At 47.3% G+C, this 15,939-nt stretch overlaps 1 protein-coding gene across 2 annotated transcripts in view; it reads right to left on the bottom strand.

The window, feature by feature from the left end:
* DOCK2 (dedicator of cytokinesis 2) overlaps nucleotides 1-15,939 on the bottom strand; it is a 395,036-nt gene that overhangs the window by 354,457 nt on the left and 24,640 nt on the right. For both annotated transcript variants that reach the window (XM_066273230.1, XM_066273231.1), the window contains exons 3-8: nucleotides 15,396-15,436; nucleotides 14,207-14,262; nucleotides 11,070-11,166; nucleotides 7,588-7,736; nucleotides 1,974-2,109; nucleotides 196-350 (exon numbers count right to left, since the gene is read on the bottom strand). In XM_066273230.1, coding sequence (XP_066129327.1) covers nucleotides 196-350; nucleotides 1,974-2,109; nucleotides 7,588-7,736; nucleotides 11,070-11,166; nucleotides 14,207-14,262; nucleotides 15,396-15,436 — 634 coding nt within the window. The remainder of the gene's footprint in view (nucleotides 1-195; nucleotides 351-1,973; nucleotides 2,110-7,587; nucleotides 7,737-11,069; nucleotides 11,167-14,206; nucleotides 14,263-15,395; nucleotides 15,437-15,939) is intronic.

Here is a 15,939-nt window from a genome sequence, read left to right as displayed (position 1 = left end):
ATACTTCCGCCTGACTTCCGCGCCCTAAAAGAAGTTATTTCATGTTCTCAGGCTCAGTTTCTCCTCTGGGTGAAAGCTTCTCCACAAGCGATGACGGAAAGGGAAAGAGAAGACGCCCTGTGCTCCGCCAGTTCCCAGCCTGCGGCGGCAGAGAAGCCAGGCAGTCCTGACATAGAGAGAGAGCCGTGCGCCTACCTGATGACGGTTTGCTTGTTGGGGTCATAAAGAGACATGAAGAGCTCAGCGTCTTCCCCGATTCTGCACACGAAGTTTCTCACGAAGACGTAGAGGCTGTGGGTAGGGGACGAGGAGATCCGGGAATACATCCCATAATCTGGCTGGTCTTTCGACTGAGGGAGGGAAGGAGGAAGAGAAGAAGACGGAGAGGATTAGCCCAGCACCACTCAGGAGGCCATGAAGACGATCCGGGACGTTGGGAGTCGTGTAGATCTCGAGGCTGAGAGTTTCCGAGCGTTATTCCCAGGCTCTACCACCACAAGTTTCTGTAATCCGAGCCAAGTCCCCTGGACTCCCTTGGCCTTGATTTTCCCATCTTGGTTTCCTATGACTGACCCAGCTTTCCTCACAGAGTTAGTGTCATAAAAAAGCAGAAACTATAAAAGAAAAAGAATTGCTTACATAAGCGGTCAAAACTAACAGCTTTTGTGTTTGAAAAGACACATTTAAGAAAATGAAATTTTCTCCTAGTCCAGGCACAGACTAGAAGAAAACATATTTGCAAAATATATCTCTGATAAAAATCTGTATCCAGAATAAACAAACAAATAAATCTTACAACTCAAGGATAAAAAATTTCAGCCCAGTTCAAATGGGCAAAATATTTATTTTTATTCATTTATTTATAGATTTTATTTATTCATTTGAGAGAGAGAAGACAGAGAGAGAGAGAGAGAGAGAGAGAGAGAGAGAAGGGGGAGGAGCAGGAAGCATCAACTCCCATATGTGCTTTGACCAGGGAAGCCCGGGGTTTCAAACCAGTGACCTCAGTGTTCCAGGTCGATGCTTTTACCCACTGTGCCACTGCAAGTCAGGCTAAATTATTTTTATTTATTTATTTATAATTTTATTTATTCATTTTAGAGAGAGGAGACAGAGAGAGAGAGAGAGAGAGAAGGGAGGGAGGAGCAGAAAGCAGAAACCATCAACTCCCAAAATGGGCAAAATATTTAAACAGAAACTTCACTCCCAAAAAAGATATAAATGACAATAGCCAGCAAGCACATAAAGAGATGTTCAACATCACTAGTCATCCAGAGAATTGCAAATTAAACCACAATGAGATTGCAGTGCACAATCATTAAAATGGCTAAAGTTAAAGGACCGACCATACCAAGTGTTGGCAAGAAGACAGAACTAGAACTCTGACACATTGCTCAAGGAATGCAAAACTGTACAGCAACGTTTGGGAAACAGTGTGGCAGTACCTATCCTGGTCTTTCTACTCCTTAAACATTGAGAACGCAGTCCTGCCTCAGGGCCTTCGCACTTGCTCTTCCCTCTGCACAGAACACTTTGCCCCTAGACTTTCCCAGGCCTGATGCCTTCACATTATTCAAGTGTCACCTCAGTTGTCCCTCCTGAGAAAGGCCTTTCTCCATGGTACCTTTTGAAATAGCCCCTGAATCACAGAACCCTAGTTTATTGCCTTTAGAAACTTATCACTACCTGGAATGAATGAATTAATTAATTTTTACTGCCTTTCTTCTCCTTGCTGGAACATAAAAGATCTGTGAAAGGGGGAAGCTTGCCAGCATTAAACTACCTATGGGATGGACGCAGAATGAATTACAGATCCGAGTACAAAAATACAATAAACTATGTGTGTGGTTACTGACCATAGGACAGATGTCCCCTTGAACAATACACAGTCTGGTTAATTAGCCTATAATTTTAAGTTTCTGGTGTGCTCACTGTCTGCCTCACTTGGCCGAAGCCTGGTCCGCAAAGCTCACCATTTCTTCTTTGATCCGCTCTGTGATTTTATTGGTTGCTTCCTCGTGTGCATGGAACAAGCTGATGACGCTGGTGTTGTCAGGGTCCAAGATATTCCCGTCCTCATCTCGGACGATCAGATCGAGCTCAAGGATTCTGAAAAGCCGAAACGGGAAGTGAGGCTATATCACGGCAGGCTGCAGCCGTTAGGATGTTGGTGGGGAGTTCCTACCAGGAAGTTCACCTGGTATCCGAGGACTGCCAATGTCCCTAGAACGGCTCCACACCCACAGCCCTGCACACACCTGGGAGTCACACTGGTGCGGTGCAGCCTCCTCAGGAGGGACAGTGACAATGCGTATTAAAACATTTAAATGTGTATTTCCTGAGATACTGAACCTAAAGAAACACCTTACACTTGAACGAGGATGTGTGTTACAGGATTATCTGCATCAGCAAAATGCTGGGAAAAAAATGTGTCTACAAATAGGGCAATAGCTAAAAATATCTGTGATCTGTGATGGCATTTCGTGAAGCAGGGTTTAAAAAATATAATACTGTTTTAGCCTGACCTGCGATGGCGCAGTGGATGAAGCATCAACCTGGAGTGCTGAGGTTGCCGGTTCAAAACCCCGGGCTTGCCGGGTCAAGGCACACATGAGAAGCAACTACTACAGGTTGATGCTTCCCACCCCTACCCACCTCTTTTCCCTCTCTCTCTCTCTCTCTCCTCTCTCTAAAATCAATAAATAAAATCTTTAAAAAATATATATATATACATAATACTGTTTTGATATGTCTAATGATATATCTCAGTGGGAAAAGTGTATGGACAGATGTATATGGTGTGTTTTAATATAAAACAAACAAGCAAACCAAGCCAGATGTTATCTGGGTGTGTGTACATGAATGACAATGGACAGAAGGAAAAGTCTGGACAGAAAGCACCAAACCCCCAATACTACCCACCAGGGTGCCTGTGAGGATAGCAGGGGCCTAGAGCTAGGAGGGGAGGAGAGGGTCCGAGGAGACATGGGCCTTGTCTTGATTTGCTCAGTGTTCTCACCTGATGTGATGTAACATACAGAATATAAATGCAGAGAAGGAATTCGTGTGTTACTTATTCCATAACAATTTGAACATAGTTGCTGGGCGGAAATCTCAGATGTATCGATGGCTACCTACAGCTTGCCCTTGAACTCTCTGACCTCCAGGCCACAAGCTTTGCCCCTTTGTTCCAGCTGCATCTGCCATTCTGTTTGGCACTGATGACTACTAATAACAGCGAACACTCCCAGAGCACTTGCCATAAGCTCACATCCGTTCAATGTTGTATGTGTATCGATGCATTTAAGCTGTATAACAACCTGACGAGGGAAGTACTATTATTATACCCCCATTTTACAGGTGAAGCAAGGCCAAGAATATGGGGGCTAAGGAACCTGCTCAAGACCACAGAGCTGGCAGAAAGAAACACAAGCGTCCTCGTCCGCACTCCACCTCCGTGGCGTGCTTTGTAGCTAGGAGGGGCTTAGGAGCAGGATCGGACTGGGGGGCCAGGGGTAGGTTTGCAGAGGCCTCAGCATGAAGCTGCTCTCGTGCTCCATGTTGAGACGGGGGGGGGGGGGGGGCCTCGGTCGTCCCGACGGAGAAGGTAGGGGGAGGTGGGTCAGTGGAGGGCCTCGGTCGTCCCGACGGAGAAGGTAGGGGGAGGTGGGTCAGTGGAGATTCTGGGAAGGCAGACGGAACAGCAGTCCTGCTTAGGCTCCGCTACCGAGGACCAGACTGGGGAAGGAAGGAAGGAGGCCAAGTTTTCATCTGTTATCTGGGAATCGGATTGAGAGGCACCTCTCTCATCTCATCCCAATGCACACAGAGGAGAGCCAAGCCTCACCCGTGTGTCCACACTCATTAGGAAATTAACTCCCAGCTGGATATGACTCATAATGTCGCGCAGCCCTGCCACGGAGTGGGCCCCGCTCTGGGGGAATAAATGCGTCCAGCTAATGCCGGGCGAAGGCTCGTGAGGCCTTGGAAAAAGATAGAGTGTCGCCGATTCATAATTTAATGCCAAGATCTCTCTCGCTCCTTCTCTTCAAAATTTATCAAAGTGGATTCAGTTCTCAAACGTATGAATAAAACATGCCCCCGAGTGCAGCTATCACGGGAGCTGGAGGAGACATCTGAGGGTTTCCTCCCTCGCTCCTTGGACACCGCAGCGCCTGTGCGTTGCTGCTCTCTACTGAAACCTGGGAGCCGCGGCGGTCAAGGGGCAGGACTGCCGGGAGTCCCACGGCCCGGGGTCAGGAGACAATGCCCCCCACAGGACAGCAGACCATTCATTTTGGAGAACTGGCTGTTCTGACATTTTCTTTCCAGGAGGTGGCCCCGCGGCTCACTTCTGTTCAAGAAAGTGGTAAAAATGAACCCAAAATGAGGTTGGGGGGAAAAGCCCCCACTGTGTGCATTTTTCTTTAAAAAAAATATTTTTTTTTTTTTTTTTTAAGATGAAGAAGACAGAAATGGCTCCTTCTGTGGCTCCCCTTCGCCTTCTGGACAAATTCAAACTCCTCCGCTGGGCGCTCAGGCCCTCACAGTACCGGCCCGCCTGCCTTCCTCTCCATGTCCATGTTTGTCTCTCAGCTCCTCCCTGCTCTCTCTCTCCCTCTGTCCTTTCCCTGCAATTCTTCATTCACCCAATAGTTCCTGCTAGTCTGGTTGGATTCAGAGCTCTCACCCTGCCCTGCCTCCCACCCCCGCCTCCTCCCACCTCTGTTAGTTCATGCTTCCTCCTCTCGAGAAATGTGTGACTTCCTACTCATGTCTGTTTGCCTCTCTCTCTCTCTCTCTCTCTCTCTCTCTCTCTCTGTCTCTCCCAAACCCATGGAGTCCTTGGGAGGCAGTAGAATGCAGTGGTTAAGCGTTTAAACCCTGGAGTCAAGCTACCTGGTTCAAATGCCAGTGCACCTTGGGCAAAATGACCTAATCGCACTGTGAGCCTCGGTTTCCTCACCTGAGAGACAGGGAGCTGTCGTGACACTTAACTGAGTGAATGTACCGGCCGTGCTTGACCCAGGCCCCGGCAGAGAGCAAGCACTCAGTAAGTGACGAGAAGTTCTCCTTGCTGGTTCTTTGTTGTTAAATATGTATAGAGGCTGTATTTTTGTAACTGTCCTTGGAGCCACTCCGGTGCTTAACAAAATGTTGATGTCTGAATGCAGGAACCGAGTGAGTGGGGGCGGGGGGTGGGGGGAGGAACAGGCCGATTCCGATCACTCCTTCCAGACTCAGTTCCCTGTCAGGCTTCGCTGAGGGTCACAGCCAGGCCTGTGCTCTGGACCCTCGGCCCGGAGGTCTGGCCGTCTGACTTTCAGGAAGCCGCCCGCCGCGCCCCAGATCAGAGCTCTGGAACCCCAGGACACCAGGCCAGGGGTGAGTTCAGTTGCCCAGACCTCTCTCACTTCCAGCTGGAGTCTTCAGGGAAGGGGGGCAGGAAGACGGGGCCCCCAGGCTCCGTCAGGGCCTCAGTCTCTGAGGGTGCCTCTCACTTCCCCAAAGGGAACTGACTGAAACCGAAAGCGTGGGGCTGGCCCAGGCGACGCTGCAGAGGTGAGGCTGGTTTGGGGAAGACTCGTTTCTCCCTCTTTCTCCCATCACCATTATCCATGCACTCCTTCGGTTACTGGTCACGGAGCACGGCCCGTGTGCAGACCTTGTCCCCGGCACATAGCGGTGAGTCAGACAGTTGTCTTAGAGGAGCTCCCCAGCACAACTGGGGACACAGCCCAGCAAGGAGGCAATTACGGGGCAGGCAAATTGTGCCCAGGGCCTGCAAGAGCCCCTAACGCAGGGAAGGCTTCCTACAAGCGGTGGCCACTTCTTCCACCCCTGGTCCTTTTTCTTGGGAGCCTCCATGAGGAAACGCCAGCGCAAGGTCACAGATGCCATTACAGCAAAGCAGCAAAACTCCCTGGGTTCCCGTACTGCCAGCTGTGGTTGGGCTCAGACGCCACCGCAGCTACCACCTACGGAGGCAGCAGCTGTGCGGCAAACCCTCCCTGTCGTGGTGGGATGAGGCGCATTACAAGCAGGTTTGGGTGCGCTTGACAGCTGTCAGCAGAGGAACCAGCAGAAGGACCGTGCCGCTGGGATGGGAAGCAGCTGTAAGTTAGACCCCACTGCCTTTCCTCTTTGGATCTTCTTCCTAGTGCACACGACAAGGGCAAGGAATCCGGGCTGCTGGGAAATTTTCTTCATATTCTCATTGAACAGCCTCTTTCTACTTCCCCCTTCAGGGAAGTTCCAGCCTTCTGACCCACTTTGCCATCTTCTGAACATGCCACGGTCCCCCCCTCTTTTTAGCCTACTTAACACCTTTTTGTCTTTCAAAATTCAGCTTGGAGTCACCTCCTCTTGGAAGCCTTCCTTGACTTCCTTCTTAAGTCATATTAAGAACATCTAGCTTCCTAAACCATCAAACTTACTAATATATATATATATACATGTGTGTGTGTGTGTGTGTATATATATGTGTGTGTGTGTGTGTGTGTGTGTGTGTGTGTGTGTGTATATATATATATATATATATATATATATATATATATATCGTTTACCTGTGGCTCAGTCCTAATTGGACTGTAGTCCCTTAGTGGGCAGAAACTTTTATTTCTATAGTTTCGACAGTTAGCAGAAAATCAGGCCAATCGTAAGCACTCAACACATGTTCGTTGTTGGGATGAATAAACAAGTGAGTAGGATGTTTGGAGGGCATTCAGATAACCAGGAGGGAAGGGAGGCCATTATAGTTCTCAAATGCTGTCCAAGTAGCACAGTGGTGAGGCCCACGGACTCTGGAGCCAGACAGCCTGGATCTGAACTCTGGGTCTACCCTTTACTAGCTGTGTGACTCCAAAAATGATAATCTCTTTAAGAGCTTCAGTTTCTTCCTCTGAAAAAAAAAATGAGGACACTAAAACAGTATGCTCCATAGAATAGTTACTAGAATTAAATGAGACAGTGCAAGCATCAAGCCTGGTCCATAATAAGCCCAGATTAAATGTTAGTTAAAATATTATTGCCACTATTATTATTATCAATGGGTTGTCCTGCCTCAAAAAACTGTTTCATGTTCTTCTTAACTTCACAGCATTCAAACTCCAACCAATTTCTGCTCTTCCCCTTTGAGGAAGCACTTTTATCACTGTGCATGAGTTAGCTGATGGCCTGTGGCTTGGATAATTTAGGATGGGGGGTGAGGGACATTAAATCTCACACTGGGATTTAAGGGAGAGTTTTGTAAATGCAGGAATAAAATGACAACTAAGCCAAAAGTGAGCCGGCATGACTGTGCTCCCCAGCCCCTCGGAAGTAGGTTAAACGAGTGTCCTACATCTCAGCCGGGTAATAACTACTGCACAAGCAAGCCGTCTCTCCGCCTGCACGTCCCTGGGCCCCAGGGGGGTGATAACAAAGGTGCGCCAGCATGGCCTTGGTAACAGCCTGCTCCCAAATAGAAAGCGGCCAACTGACATCTAAAAATGAAACCAAGCTTCTAAGGGGGCGTAGAGGGCCTGGGGAGGAAAGATGGAGGGGGGGGGGGGAAGAAGGCATCTTTCCAGAGGGAAGGGCGCTTACTTGTTGCCATAGTCGATTTTGGATGTGACTTTCTGCTTCAGCTCCTTGAGCTCGTCCTTGGGCAGAGTCCCCGAGAGGAGCTGGGACCGCCACTCCATCAGGTCGCACATCATGGACTGCACCTGGAGGAAGCGCTCCTTCCTGCTGGCCTAGGAGACAGGAAACCATCCCCCGTCACCTGTGTCAGAGGTGTCTGGGCAACTGTTTGGCACACTGTACCCCACGTGGGCTAGCATGTTGGGGGCCAAGGCTGAGCATCCTTCCTGGCCCTGACCCAGCTACAAAAGGCCCCCCTCCCACCCTCTCCCACCCTGGCCACAAGGGTTTCCCAAAAGCGAAGGTAACAGTTCCAATCACTTCTTCAAGAAAGGGTGATTTCTGACTCTCATCCAGAAAGATACTTGAGCAGGAATACCGTGAACATCCGCTGTGAAGGGGAGCAGATTTTTGCCACCCCAAAATATGTCGCTGTGGCATGAGGATTATTTTGAGCTCAAGGCAATCGAGAGCCAGAAGATTCAGAAAGAGCTCTTTCCCTCCCCCTCAACTGCCTAAATTTACACGGGAGAGAGGGCCCATACCCGGAAGAGAGTTATAACGAGAGAGAGATCCCTTCTCACCTAAGAAACTTATCTGCAGAACAAGGAGATGTTCAAACCTCTCCTTTGCCATCCGGGGGAGCGGCCCTTCCTCCCCTTTGTATTCCCAGCCCCTGCCCCTTTCCTCAGCTCGGGAGGCTCTATAAGCCTCAGTGAACTGGCTGCCCTTTCAGTCTCATATCTTCGGGTCTGCCACAGGTATGACACTAAATTTGTTTTCTTTTTGTTTGTTTTCTCCTAGTAAGTGGTCTTATATCAATTTAATTACTAGCCCAGTCAAAGAACCTAGAAGAGAAAAAGGGAAAAATTTCCACCCCTGCAGTGGTAAAGCAGGCCCTAGAACTCAGACCCCTTTCATAAAGCTGGGAACCAGGGCCATTTCTCTGGTGATAGAGACCCATTTCTAGAACAGGGTTTCTCCGAGTGTGACAGGTATACAACCTAGGGGGACACAGAATGGCTTTGGCAGGTACAAAGACACAGCGCCAAACACCGTGGTCCTATATGGTGATTCCCCTCCACTCTCCTTCCAGCCTTCCGTTCAAGAGGAGGAGCACCTTGCAGTTCCTGGCGCTATGTCTCTAACCCCCTCCCACCTTTCTTAATGTTTTTAACCAAGAGGGAGAGAAGGTCTTGGGCTCAGAGCCTTTGACAGGTACTAGAGCAAACATTTAATAACACTTGTTGGCAATGTATTTATTTGAATGATGTTCTAATTAATTGTGCCAAGTACTTTGAGCTTTCCATTTGGGAAAGCATGTGTTGGTATATTGATTTTATATATATATACACACATACATTTTTTGGTCTTTGTCCTGATTCTGGGCACAGCGCCTAAGAGCATTTCCTGAGTAATAGAGAGGAGTGTTTTTATTATACAGAATGGCCCCTTCTGACCCCATCTGAGCTTGTGCTAGTGACAGGACTCTTGGTGGTCCCCTTAGACAAGCTCTGGATGAAGGCTGGATGCCACAGGAACCGACCATGTGATGAGGAAGTTGGGACTGTCAGCCCCAGTCTTGTCATCTCCCCGACCCCCAACCTCTAGGGAGCTGAGAGGCCGGAGATTGAGCTCAGTGACCAACGGCCAAGGCTTTAATCAGTCACGGCTATGGGGTGAGACTTTGGTTAAAACTCTCCACGACAAGGTTCCAGGAGCTCCCCGGACGGTGAGCGGAACAGTGTGCGGGCAGGGGGCACACCTGGAGGAGGCACAGAGCTCTGTGCCCGCCCCACCCAGGACCGTTCCTGTGTGTCTCCTCCGCTGGGCTGCTCCTGCCTTGCACCCCTGATCACAGAACGGCCACTGTGCGTACAGCTCTTTCCAGAATTCTGTGAGTTGATCTAGGGAATCGGGGACACTGAGGTGCGGGCTAGGGAAGAATAATGAGAACCCCAGAATTTGTGGCGAGTTTGGATGGACAGAAGTGTGCATAGCTCGGGGACCCAGGGCTTGTGACTGGCATCTGAAGTGACAGAAATCTTGCAGGGTTGAAGCCGACGGAGTCAGTGTCAGAACCGAGTCGAAGTGGAGAGCATCCCGCTGGTGCCGGAGAACCAGGGAACTCTCGTGAGAATGAAATAGCTTACTACACAGTTCCTTATGGAAAGTAAGTTGACTAAAAAGGGAGCCAATTTAGGTATTCAGCAAACATTACATAGTTGGCATATAGATAAGGCAAGAACCATGAAGGTGATGCTGGAATATTGGAAGTCTAAGGATCTCTTTACCAGGGTAAAGGGCATGACGGACTGGCTGTCACAGATTTCTCAGGGGACAATGCCAAGCTTCCGTGGCGCATGTGTATGCAATGTTTAGTAGTGTACGTGAATATAGCCACGTGAGCCTTAAGTCTACCGTTTGCCCCCAAACTTTCCGAACAGCTCTTGGGGAACTTACGGAATGTGAGGTATCAATCGTCATATATTATTAAACATCCACATGGGAGTCAACACTGAGGACTGCAGAAGTCAGTCCACAAACAGCACGTGTACAACAGCAGGTGTGCACGGTGCTCTGACAAACACGCGTAAGCCGGGGTTGACATTTTAGTCTCAGCTTAATGGTTTTCTTAGCAAATTGCTTTCATTAGAACTTCAGAAACATCAAAGGAGGATTTGAAATTAGATTTTGCTTCGATACCGGAAAACAGATGCAAAATGCACTCCTTGTTTTCCCAGGGTCAAAGCTTCCTAGTAGATCTGAGGACAACAGCCATTAGTTAATTAACATATGAGAACAGTATTTCTGAAGGTGTTATAAGCAGCTCACGAAATCAAAATCCCCCCTGAGTTTATTAAAACACAGAGTCCCATTGAAGTAAGCTTTATTTTTTTTAAACAGCCCTCAAGGTGACTCTTAAAAATACTTAAGTTTGACAATGTTTGCACTAGTTTAAGAAAGGACTATAGCAGACAAACCCCCATTTATTATGGCTGACAGTAACTTGCTGTGCGGCCTTGAGAAAATCACCCAAGCTCTCTGGGCCTCGACATCCTCACAGACTTTGTTCTGTTATGTCAGTGAGGCCACCTTGGCCTGCCCTGATCAAGGCTAAATTCCAAATATAAACCAAACCAGAGAGGGCAAGAAGCCTCCATCCCAGGGAATAGGGTTTTTTTTGTTGTTGTTTTTTTAATTAATTTATTTATTTATTCATTTTAGAGAGGAGAGGGAGAGAGAGAGAGAGAGAGAGAGAGAGAGAGAGAGAGGGGAGAGACAGAGAGAGAGAGAAGGGGGGGAGGAGCTGGAAGCATCAACTCCCATATGTGCCTTGACCAGGCAAGCCCAGGGTTTCGAACCGGCGACCTCAGCATTTCCATGTTGACGCTTTATCCACTGCGCCACCACAGGTCAGGTGGGAATAGGGTTTTGAATCTTACCACGTAGAGCTGTTTCCAGATGCTGCCCCATTCCCAGAGGGTCGTTGTCACTTCCTGTGCCAGAGGAATTTCTGCAGGAATGATGTTCTCGATGTTTCTATTGAAGGTGGGAGAGAAAGTGGTGTGAATCTGAGACCCAAATGCAAGCAACACAAAATGCTGGCAAATTTGCATCAGGCTGCAGCTGCCCAAAGGGTCCCTTGCTGTCATGAGACAGCACCATCAGCTGCCTCCAAGAACCACACCAATTACATGATGCCAATGCAAAGGACTTCCTTTTTCACTCTTTTACATTTTTTTCCTTTCTCTTCAATTTAATGGGGTGACACTGGTTAACAATATTATACAGGTTTCAGGCGCACAATTCCACAACACGTCGTCTCTACCCTGTACTGAGTGATCACCACCCCGAGTCAAGTCTCCGTTCATCACCATGGATCACCCCCATGCCATCCTCTACCTCCCCCCAGCCCCTGCCCCCAGAAATCACCACACTGTTGTCCCTGTCCATGAGTGGGGTTTTTTTTTGCTCAATCCCTCCACCCCCGAACTCAGTCCCCCCACCCCTGACGGCAGTCAGCCTGCTCTCTACCTGAGTCTGTCTTTATTTTGCTTGTTCGTTCATGTGCTCATTAGACTCTACATATGGGTGAAATCCTATGGTACTTGTCTTTCTCTGTCTGGTTTATTTCACTTAGCACAATGCTCTCCAAGCCCATCCACGCTGCTGCTGCAAGGGTAAGATTTCCTTCTTTTCTACAGCCAAGTGGTATTCCATTGTGTAACTACTGTATACCCAAGATTTTTATCCTCTCATCTACTGATGGACACTTGGTTTGCTTCCAAATCTTGGCTATTGTAAATAATGCTGCACTGAACATAAGGGTGAGTATATGCTTTCAACTGATTTTTTTTTTTTTTTTGTATTTTTCTGAAGCTGGAAACGGGGAGGCAGTCAGATAGACTCCCGCATGCGCCCGACCGGGATCTACCCGGCATGCCCACCAGGGGGCGATGCTCTGCCCCTCCGGGGTGTCGCTCTGTCGCAACCAGAGCCACTCTAGCGCCTGGGGCAGAGGCCAAGGAGCCATCCCCAGCACCCGGGCCATCTCTTTGCTCCAATGGAGCCTCGGCTGTGGGAGGGGAAGAGAGAGACAGAGGGGAAGGAGAGGGGGAGGGGTGGAGAAGCAGATGGGCGCTTCTCTTGTGTGCCCTGGCCAGGAATCAAATCCGGGACTTCTGCACACCAGGCTGATGCTCTACCACTGAGCCAACCAGCCAGGGCAAACTGATTTTTTTATTTCTTTGGATAAATTCCCAGATGTGGGATTGCCAGGTCATAAGGCAATTCCACTTTTTATTTTTTGAGGTAACTCCATATTGCTTTTCCACAGTGGCTGCACCAATCTACATCCCCACCAACAGTGCACGAGGGTTCTCTTTTCTCCACATCCTCACCAACACTGGTTATTTGTTGATTTATTGATGGTAGCCATTCTGACAGGTGTGAGGTGATATCTCATTGTGATTTTAATTTGCACTTTTCTGATGATTAGTGATATTGAGTATCTTTTCACGTGTCTGTTGGCCATCTGTATATCCTCTTTGGAGAAGTGTCTATTCAGGTCCTTTGTCTATTTTTTAATTTGATTGTTTGCTTTTTTGGTGTTGAGTTTTATAAATTCTTTATTAATTTTGGATATTAACCCTCATCAAATGTATCAACAAATATGTTCTACCATTCAGTAGGTTGTCTTTTTATTGTTGATTGTTCCCTTTGCTGTGCAAGAACGTTTTAGTTTGATGTAGTCCCATGTGTTTTTTTTTCTTTTATTTCCCTTGCAGAAATATATCAGAAAAAAAAAATATTGCTTCAAGAAACGTCTGAGATTTCACTGCCTATGTGTTCTAGGATTTTTATGGTTTCAAGTTTAACATTTAAGTCTTGAATCCATTTTGAGTTTATTCTTATGTATGGTGTAAGAAGGTGGTCCAGTTTCATTTTTTTTTTGCACATATCTGATTTTCCCAGCATCATTTATTGATTAGACTATATTTATCCCATTGTATGTTTTGCCTCCTTTGTCAAATACTAGTTGACTATAAAGTCATGGGTTTATTTCTGGACTTTATATTCTGTTCCACTGATCTATATGTCTGTTTTTATACCAGTACCATCCTGTTTTGATTACTATGGCCTTGTAGTATAGTTTGGTATCAGGTAGCATGATTCCCCTGATGTTGTTTTTCTTTCTCAAGATTGCTATTGCTATTCAAAGTATCTTGATGGGAATTGTGTTGAATCTATAGATTGCTTAGGGTAATATGGACATTTTGATGATGTTACGTGGAGTCTATGCTTCCACTTACATGTATCTTCTTCAATTTCTTTCTTAGGTATCTTATCATTTTCCAAGTACAAGTCTTTTACATCCTTGGTGAAATTTATTCCTATTTTATTCTTTTTGAAGCTATTATGAATGGGATTGTTTTCATAGTGTCCCTTTCTGATAGTTCATTATTGGTAATAAAAAAATACAACTTATTTCTGGATATGTGTTTTGTATCCTGCTACTTGACTGAATTCATTTGTCAGTTCTAACACTTTTTTTGGTGGAATCATTAGGGTTCTCTGTACACACTATTATGTCATCTGCAAATAATGACAATTTTACGTCTTCCTTTCCAGTTTGGTTGCCTTTTATTTCTTCTTTTCCGGTTCATGTGGCTAAGACTTCCAATACTATACTGAATAAGAGTGGTGAAAGCAGACGTCCCTGTCTTGTTCCTGATCTTAAGAGACACACACTTGCAGCTTTTGCCACTGAGTAAAAGACTTCCTTTTTAATGTCCTCCTTCACTGCGGTGGACCCTTCAACCTTATTATTCGGAATTAATCTAATTAGTACAGTTCAAAGGCAGTTGCCGATGAAAAGTTTGATTTTCCAAACTGATTAATACCCACTCAGAACTAGATCTGGGCACGAATCAATTTGGATTAGGTGAGGGGAAGGAGACGCACAAATAAACACAGGCAGGAAGACGGATTGCATCTGCCAAGCCATGTTTTCCAAGCAGAAGGACAGAGACATCCCATCCACATCGAAGGGTCAAGTCTAGAGAAGAATGACAAATACCTTCTTTTCTCAATGGTCACTTCCTTGATGTGGATAAAGGATCTAGGAAAAATGCCCTGTTGGAAATAAGATGACATAAGATACTATAGCATAATAGGCATATCATAACATAAGGTATAATAGAATGACATATCCCTACAGAAATAAGTGACCCAAGGTCTTCATGGTTTTTCCAAAAGTCACGGACTGGAAAGTCTCTCAAACTTTAAAGGGATCATCCCAGAATCTACAGAGCAGGGGCTAACTTCAAAATCCGCCCATTTAGGTCCAGTCCCCTACAGTTCTCCATCAGTTGTTCCAGACCCCACAGTAGCTCTAGATTTCAAAGGCTGCTCCAACCCCATGGTGGACACTCATCACATGGGCAAGACAGGAGTGTTTGCAAGAGTCCCTCTGAGTGAGACAAGCACTCCGCCCGGCCCCTCCCTGCCCACTACCAGGAAAGCAGTCCCCCTTCATGGCCACGAACAGCTGGAAGGTCAGGTCCTGAAGCGACAGTATTCCTGGTTGCATGTAGCCTAGTTTGATCTGAGACCCTTTTCTCCCCGGACGTATTTTATTGTCCTTTAGAGAGCAAAGTAGGATGGCGCCTCCCAACGCATCATGTCAGGAAGGAAGGAAGACACATCTCTTATTTCCTTTCTCCATGAGCTTGGCTCCGTTAATAAGAAAAGCTTATCAGTTACTTGGAAATTCCTTCCTAAATTCAACCAGTAGAAGCACGAGGGACACCCAGCCGCTGCGCTAGATGCCACAAGAGGTAAGGAGATGAGCAAAGCAGGTGCCTGCTCTCGTGGGGACGATGGTCTAATGTGGGCTTGGAATGAGGGACCTCCCAATGGCAGAGGCCAGCCCTGTCCTTTCCCTGTGTTCGAGACATAGCTGAGGAAATGATGAATGTCCCAAACCACTCTACAGGGAGGCAGTCGAGGATAAATTTCAAATAAAACATACACAGTACCATGGGGGCTCAAGGAACGGAGAAATCAGATGTGAACGGCGTATCAGGACAAGTTTCAGGGAGAGGAGAGCTCAGCAGGTTGGCCTTAAGGAATGAGTGAACGAGGGACAGGAGCCCCAGCGAGCACCAAGGTGTACAGAAGGGAAGGCTCAGGGCACAGGGAAGGCTGGGTGGGGCCCGTTTGCTGAGGAACCAGCACTGTCCCAAATGAAAACAAAGGAATCTTACCTGTAACATTTTGTGCTTTATGAGGTATCCCCTGTACCAATCTGCAGAGAGAAAACAAAGGAGCAGGTCTCTCAGCTGGTCTCACAAGTCTGTTGCTGGGTTTCTTTGCTTGTTTCATTTTTGTTTGTTTGTTTAACTGGCAAAGAAACTACTGCAAACTACTTCATCCCTTAGACCCAGATCAAAGTCTGGAAGCCCCTGTGCTTCAACAAGCCATTGAATTGATTGCCAACGTCTCCAAAAGCATCTAAAAATACAAGGATTTCCCATAAAAATGCACATGTCCTCCCTCTTGAAAACCCAGAGGAGCGGCGGTGGCAGCCAGCACTCCCATGCGGCCCCCGTTGGCCGGCGGAGGGGAGCTGCTGTCCTCATCGGACAGAGCAGGTGCCTCCAACCGGGCAGCTCCACCCAGCCCTTCACTGCTTTCCACCACCTGCCCGGGCCCTGTGTCCACGTGTATCTGTCCAGCCTCTGCTTTGAGGACATAGAAAGGCGAAGGGAGTTTTGCAAACTCGCTAAAAATAATATCCCAGTTCTAACA

This window comes from Saccopteryx bilineata, chromosome 4 (assembly GCF_036850765.1).
Source record: "Saccopteryx bilineata isolate mSacBil1 chromosome 4, mSacBil1_pri_phased_curated, whole genome shotgun sequence".
Classification (NCBI taxonomy): domain Eukaryota; kingdom Metazoa; phylum Chordata; class Mammalia; order Chiroptera; family Emballonuridae; genus Saccopteryx; species Saccopteryx bilineata.
Note: the sequence above shows the minus strand (reverse complement) of the source record. Positions and strands in the feature narration are given on the sequence as shown.